Raw genomic sequence first — 8,186 nt, 5'->3', positions numbered from 1 at the left:
AAGAAACCGATAGAAGTACCAGGCTTTCAAAAAAGTACTGGGGCCAATTCGTTCGACTAAAAGTCTTCAAGGTGGTGCCCTGGCGTGACCGCATTTTAATGACTGAAACAAGTAAAATTTAAAAAAAGTTTGTTACTCGGTACAATACTCTTTTAGTGCGGAGATATATGAAGTGTCGCTAAAGAAGCTGCTGTAATTCAAACTAAAATTGATACTGGCATGATGTGGTTCGGTTTCAATCTCACCGAGTTTCATTTCAACCAAGTATCTTCTATTATATGTTCGGGTCGCCAAAATCCTTTACCGCAGAACTTGTTGGATGGGAACTGTGGGAGACAGCCAGAATGTTCGTTCTTGTTCATAGGTGGGAGAGACGTCGTTTTCTATATCATCATCAGTTTTTGGAGTTCTTTTAACGGACTACAGACTGTTGCAAGCTTCATTCGACCTCCTGTCCGAGAATAACTTTGTCCCTTCCTCACATCAGTCCCGGGGATCCTGAAAGGTGGATATAATAACCAGTCTTCCTTCTCTCAGCCATTTCAAAATGAAATTGATATCAAGTTTACAAGTATTTGTTAGTGTTTTTGGTGGCTTTTTTTTTTTTTTTTTTTTTGTCAGAACTACTTTTTGCATTAATACTTTATGGATAGACATATAAAATGCACTCTGCTATTGATAGTAACCCTCGATATTTGTTTTCTTTGTGTCATTCAAATAATAAAATAAACATTTGAAATATGTTGAAACCTGCGTCATTATTTTTACGTAGTTTTTGTCAAATTTCTACTTTTCCCAGATGAATGAAGTTTTGCGCCTTGCTTTAGTTAAATGGATCACAGATGTTCACCACAGACTCTATTTATGTCAAGAGACTCTTTTCAAAACTGTCAATATAATTGACCGCTTTTTTTCTCTTGTGGACGTTCATACAGAAAGTTTGCAGATGCTTGCACTTGCATCTTTATTGATAGCTTCAAAATACGTAAGTCTTCTATTTTTCTACTTGTTGATTTGAGTAGTAACGATGATCGATATCATGGCACTCGTGTCTCGCTCAGCACTAGAAGTTATTATGGAACTTTTCAAACTTTTGTTCGATTAAGCAAATGCTTCTACCAATTTAAAAGTATTTGTGGCAGATATTTTTTTTAGTCTTTAGCGAAATGAAAACAGTCGGTTACAAATTCCTAAACAGAAAATAATCAAGTATAACTGATAATTAAATACGATGAAACTGCTTCACTTACACCGATCTCCTTCATTGAAAAGTTCACAACTAATCTGGTATTCTCAACGAAATATTTCATATTAAATAGTATATTATTCAACAACATGCAAACTATTATCCCCAGATCGTGAATGTATATTCTAAGTAATCTTGCATTATATTCTTAGATGAAACGCGTTATTCATTGATTTATGCTTATTTCATGAACTGATACACATTTTATATATATTTTCTTGTGGAGAGGGGTTCTGGGATAGAACATTCCAATCTGACTCGTTTTTGTGGTTTTAGTTAAGTGCAGTAATTTCTCACACCGCAACACAAATTGAATAAACAGTATAAAATTGTTTTTATGTTTTATCATTCTAAAAACAAGTACATGCGTAATGACTTCATACTGCAATCAAAACATCTGTTATTTTATTACTGCAATTTTAGACAATTTATAGCATTCTAAATGTAACTCACTATACTATAGTAAGTTAAGCTGTTGACATGTGTTTCAGAATTAAAATTAAATTTATTGGTATTAGGAAACCAGTAATTGTTCACTACATTGTGAATTTATGTATTTTCGATGGTATTGTTGATACGCATGGCTTATTGATACGCTTCAATAACGATTAATATTAGATTTACTCTTACAGTTAAAGAAGTAAAATATTTTAGATAAATGTAGTTTCTTTAAGGAAACTTCAATTTTCAAAGCAGCAGATCTTTGAACCTTAATAGTAGGTTAGGGTGACTAATTGAGAACGGCTGTTGAATAAATATCAAATGTTATCGTTGCAGCAAAACCGAGAAATTTGACCTGTGCATGTTGTGTATATATTGTGTGTCTGTATCTATCTACTTTTAGGAAGAAGTAATCCCGCCAGATATCGATGAACTACTTGAGGAAATAAATGTGAAGAAAAATTATCGCATTTTATTGAAAAAATTTGAGCGCTTCATTTTGAAAGCTATTTCTTTTAACCTTTCCCATCCAACTTCACTATACTTTCTGGAATATTATGCTGATGTTTGTATTCGGAATGCTGATTTGAGTTGTATAGAAGCTTTAAAGTAAGTAGGAGAGTTTTTTCTTTGGTGGGAGGGGGGTTCTTTAGTTTTTTTCAGTACCTTTTTTTTAACTACATAATCTAAATGAACATTATAGTTACCAAAAATACAAAATGAAGCCACGTTATTTAGTTTACATTAAACCATTCGCTCATTAAATAGACCGTTTATCAACTATTACCTTTGAAAAATAAACTATCGATATTGTTTTTAGTTTATTCGTTTTCGTACCGTTTAATTTATAGACTTGACAATGCAGCCTCGCATAAAACCTAAACTACCTATTGCCTATCTAAATCATTGATTGGGAACTTAGTAAAATTTAGATACACTGGTAGTATTTGGTCTATTTATCTTTTTGTTTTTCTTTTCAGAAATTCCTTAGCTACATGCCGCTTGGTACTAGAACTTTCTCTCCAAGATTACCAATTGTCACAGATAAAACCATCATTATTGAGCATATGCCTATGGCTACAGAACATTTCCAATTCGAAGGAAATTTCTGGATTCTTCGTTCCAAATGAATATTACAGTTCATCTGCTTTTAATGACTGCTTCAATAAAGTGAGCTGGTTGATTTCGAACCTTCGACGGCGTTATCCTGATTTAGATACCATAAGTAAATGGTATAAATCTTAACTGATAAACAAATATACATAAGTTTGTTAGTTTGAATTTGTTCTTAAAAAAAAACAGTTCATAGAAAATATCTATTAGGTACGTCAGTTGATATTTATTTTTCTGAAACTTAGACTTTTAGTTTACCATTTCATCTACTTTTTGAAATATATTGTAGAGAATAAAAAATGTTTTTTCTTAACTAAACAAACAGCAGAAATCACTGTATTTTTATATATCTACATTCTACTTGAAAGTATTGTCATAGACCATATTTATATAGATATAAAATGTTATAAATGTTTTGTTTACATAAGTGTCTTAGTTGGTTTTCTTTCTTTAGAAAAATACCGAGTTTTCATACCAGCCTGGTAGTTACAATGCTACCAACACTATATACTAAACTAGTTTTCTGAGGAAAGCTGTTTTGAGTTGTTTTACAAGACTGTTGCACAATTGGCTTGGAGTGTTAAATTTTGCTATTAGCTGCCGGTCTATCAGTGAAACTACACTTTGATCAAGGTTTACGTATCACGAAGTAAAGTTCTATCCGTTGCAGAGATTAACGGGAAAATATAGGTTATGTAGAAAATCTCCAAATCCTTTTGGCAAAGGTTGATTTTCATCATGAATAATTTCAAGCTTTAACTGCGTCTTCATACGTATATATATGCATAGGTGTACACACACATACATACACAAACACAGGTCATTTAATCATACATGTAACAACATTCTATAGTTAAAAACATCAAATCTCAGCTTGCTTCTAGTTCCTTCTATCAATTTTTAAAGGTTATCAATATCTAGAAAACGAAAATTCAAACAATATCTCTTCGTTCACAACACTTACGTACAGATATTTCAAACACTTGAAATATTTGTGCTGAAAACCATTTCAAATGAATTTGACCAGATACGTTAGTTAGTCGCTTTTTCGCCTTTTATAAATTAAAGTAGAATTCACCTTTGAATAATTAATTTCAGGGATGAAAGACTTTGTATATCTTTGCATAAAGTAAAATACAGAGGATATTTGTTGGTTTAGATTATTTTCACAAAATCTGTATTTATAAAATAAATTTTATTTTTCGAGTTTGAAACACATTTACATTGTTCAAAGATGTAATGTAGAAGAGAATATTCAAGTTTGAGTTAAAGAATGTTTGTTTGCAATAGGGGAAAAAAATTTATTTTGTCAGCTTTAACCAAGAAAACTGATTAGATGAGTTAAAATGGAAACTCACGTGATCTGTTTGCCACATCTACAAAAGGCAATACAGAATAAAAAAAAAAGACTGAAGTCGCGATCACTGTGATTCGATTTCGAGTCTAACATTAAGCCACTTTACTTACATAGCTAATTCAGTTTCATCTCCTCTAAAAATACAGGACTTTGGCTCGGTATATCCTTCGAAATCCTGAAGTAGTGTGTACCAGAAGTTCAACCTGTCTGTTAGTGAATGCTACACATCTGAGCAAAACCATTGCAAAAGAAAATACAGGATAGGTTATGATTTTCTCGGTTCTGAACTAGTGTTTCTATACAAGACGGGTTGCAACAAATTTCCCGGAGAATTTGTATTTGGAAACGTCTAACAGAATGTCTGCATCACTCCTCTGACTACTTAATGGTAAACCAAAAGTAGGTTTCATCCTACTTTAAATTAAGCATTAGATTATTTTTACGTCTTGCCAAGAAAAACTTTATGCTATCGTCTGTGTTTGTCTACGTCAATGAAAATCCGTTATTAGTTTGTTTTAAAGTGTAGTTGTCATACTTAGGAGATAGTTACATCTCGAAACATTTTTACAAAATCTCTCCTTTAAACATAAAGGCCTTTGCAGATATTTTGAATGGGTAGACAGTCGATTGAATTGAAACTAATACAAGTGATAAATATTTAATCACCATTCACATTTAGAGCGCTTACAAGCACGTTCAGTCCCAGGAGAATTCATACCCACGATGTAACTAAATACTGTAAAGCATTTCGCCTGGCACTCTTGTATCCGCCAGAGAGCTGATTTTTAATTACCCACAAGGAGCTAAACATAGACAGGACAATACACACATGCGAGGACACTTGACATATGGAAAAATGGAATTTACAAATGAAGATGGAACGGCCACTCCGAGAAGGTCATGTTATTTCAATTATTTCAAGTCTAAGTTTTTAAACTTAATCTCCACTTACCATTTATGTTGCTTTTAATGTCCTCATAGTTCACCACTGGAGTGCCGGGATCGATAACACCTCGGGCCCCAATCGGTCTACATCCGATGGGAAAGCCTCCTTCAGCATTCTGTACTTTCTCCATCAGGACACATCTCATCTCCTTATCGAGAGGTTCGCTCTAACAATCTTTCATTTCTATTATTCTCGTTTCCAATTTTTGGGTCGTCCGATATGCTATAAAAATGTTTCTGTGTACCTCTTGTGTCTGTGTGTCTGTTCTTTTTGGTTTTTGTGACTGTGTTCTCATGCGTCTGTCTTTCTAAGTTTCTTTGTGTCTGTATGTTTGTGTGTTGTCTGCAAGTCTGTATGTTTGCGTGATTGTAAGCCCGTGTGTTTGCGTGAGTGCAAGCCCGTGTGTTTGCGTGAGCGCAAGCCTGTATGTTTGCTTGATGTTGTTCTACTTGTACCAATTTTCCTCCGTGATCACACGGGCCTACTGCTTCTACTTGCTGTTGGTTGGCTCATTTGTTCCTGTACTTTTTTATTTCTTCTGTTCCATTTTTGACTGTGAACTCTTCCTCGACTCGACCTCCATAAATTCCGTTTTCTGTTCCACTTCCTAGGTCTGCCTCTCCACCTCCATCACGCTTTCTTGCGTTTCTACCTCTACATTTTCCATCACTATTCTGGGGCACCTTCTTCTAATGTGCCCTTTTTCACCACACTCATAGTACTTTGGAGGCCTCCCCTCTAGCATTACATCCAATTTGTCTTCATTTAGCAGCTCCAATGTTTCAGATATTGTTTCGTATTGTTTCTGACTCGTCGTAAAAAAAATTCTCTAAACAATTCCACCAGCAATTTATTTGTTGGGCCTGGTTTATCATAATTACCTTCACTTTTTCGTTATCTTTTTCCTCATTTGCGGTGAAGATTGGCGCTAATATCCTCTCTGGTTCGATTCTCGGTGAGATCCCACCCAGCCTAAGCCTAGTTGCTCGTTTACTCTGGTAGTTGGGCAGAAGTATCCATTTTCTCCCCTTATTACCTTAGCGGCGCATCTTTTTGCCACCTCTTCTGAGACAAATGTGACCGCCACTAAAGCGTATCCTTTTCCTCTTGTGAAAAACGTATTTTCTTTTCAATCTTTTAGGCATTCTTCCACCTCCTCTTTAGTTGCGTTCTCAAATCTCTAATTTTTCTTTGAGAAAATTCTGTACTCCATCACTTTGTTTTCTATTTTCTCCTTGTCTTCCTCTGATGGGGCCAACTTTACGATTGACTCCTCTCTCTTTATCATATCTTTATATTTCTTAAATTTCTGAATCGTAACATATCTCCTTTTGTTCCAGCATGCTCGGGATGACAGGAGCCTGATTCCCCGTTGCTGCCGCGTAACTCGTCATTTTTTCGTTAGTCATTAACGCCCGCCAAACAATGATGTCGTTATACTCAAAAGCTGCTGCACAGCAGTACAAAACAACCCTCAGCACACAACTCCCACAAAACAATCCAACAAAATAAAAAGCACCAAACGAACATTATAACTCACAGGGCAAAGCTAAGAAGCTATCCGCCAGAGAACAACCATCCACTTCAATATTGGAGTAATATACATGCTAAAAATATGAATTGTAATTTTAAAAGTATGACTCGATAATTTGCATTTTTAAGGTTAGGTGTCGCTATCCAGAAATTGCAGTTTCATACAGTACCTATGGCCAAGTATACGATTACAACACAAAATCCTGGCGGCGTACCATTATTATTCTAAGATGTCTGTTTCAGATCAATTTGTTTTTCTCTTTAAGAGCTGGGTGGGTGAGTCAGAGTTCACTCTTTAAATATACATGTTATGACGAATGCCACTGTTCTATTGAATACAAAGAATTGAGTTGAAAGTGGTAATAACATGGTAACATGTGAAGTTCTGTAGACAAATATACAAAGCAGTCTCCACAACATTTTTGTAAAAGTAAAATTCTACATTTCCTAAACAAAGGCAATACAGGCCACAAAAACATTGACAGGAACAGTATTAACAGTTAAAAAGGAATTGTCAAAGAATTGTTACCATAATCAGACTGCAAGATCAAGTAAACTAAAAAGTCGTGCACCGAACACTCTCAAAGTTGAGACTGTTTGTATGACGGAAGCTATATCTCTCGGAGTGTACAGACAAAGATTTGACACTTGTGTTTATTTACTAATGATTTACAAACTTAGAGAAAAATGTTGTTTAGTATGTATTTTGTGGTGGGGTGCACTTAGAGTAAAACAAAAATAGAAGAAATAAAAAAAAATGTCGAAGATTGAATCTACATTTTCTCTTTATTTTTAGACATACATACATTATATATATATATATATATATAAACATTAAACAATGAAAAAGCCCCACCTAACATCCGCTCACATCTTCTCGGGGCGTTGTCGAACGTTTTAAGAATCGTTTCAAACGGATTGTTCGAAAAGCGCATAAAACAAAACATGCCTTAAAACAATTGTTTCTTTTTGTTTTTTAAAAAAACACTTCTTTTTAGACAACTAATTTGTCTCTTTCATTCAGCTTTCGCATTCTCTAAGTGTACATGTTACATAACGCGTGTGTGTATTCGGCAAATCTTTAAAATATAAACATCTACAAAGTAAAGAGTAAACTATAGAGTTGGGTGTATCTTAAACTTTGGCCTTTCGGTCACTCTAGTATTCAAATAATCGTACTTTCAAAGCCCATTGTGTTCATGTGTATAACTAGTTGTATACATCAGCAGTTCTCATTCTTCGTGGTTTCAACTCCTGACAACCATCTGAAATATCGACTTTTCTCAATCAATTAACGAAATTTCAATGACAGATTTCACTATATGTAGCAATCTAAACCTCATGTAGAGGTTCTCCTCTTTAGCTCGAGAATCTGTAAGTATAATCTATAACAGCTTCGATACATTTATCACACAATTATATAAATCTATTGAGTTGGCAAGAATGTAATTTCATTTTTCGCAAATAGTTACGATTTTTTTTAATGACTTTTGTCAATGTGGTGATTTGTTTTTCCTTTTGACATTTGATAGCCGTTACTTTTAGCTTCT

At 34.3% G+C, this 8,186-nt stretch overlaps 1 protein-coding gene across 2 annotated transcripts in view; it reads left to right on the top strand.

The window, feature by feature from the left end:
• Positions 1 to 3,227, top strand: part of LOC106872739 (cyclin-O protein B) — a 6,962-nt gene extending 3,735 nt beyond the window's left edge. For both annotated transcript variants that reach the window (XM_014919822.2, XM_052965927.1), the window contains 3 exons: positions 800 to 985; positions 2,091 to 2,296; positions 2,668 to 3,227. In XM_014919822.2, the coding sequence (XP_014775308.1) occupies positions 800 to 985; positions 2,091 to 2,296; positions 2,668 to 2,932 (657 nt within the window). In that variant the 3' untranslated portion in view covers positions 2,933 to 3,227. The remainder of the gene's footprint in view (positions 1 to 799; positions 986 to 2,090; positions 2,297 to 2,667) is intronic.
• The last annotated feature ends 4,959 nt before the right edge of the window (positions 3,228 to 8,186 follow it).

Source organism: Octopus bimaculoides, chromosome 2, assembly GCF_001194135.2.
Source record: "Octopus bimaculoides isolate UCB-OBI-ISO-001 chromosome 2, ASM119413v2, whole genome shotgun sequence".
In the NCBI taxonomy this organism is placed as follows: domain Eukaryota; kingdom Metazoa; phylum Mollusca; class Cephalopoda; order Octopoda; family Octopodidae; genus Octopus; species Octopus bimaculoides.
This window is presented reverse-complemented; position numbering and strand designations above follow the sequence as displayed.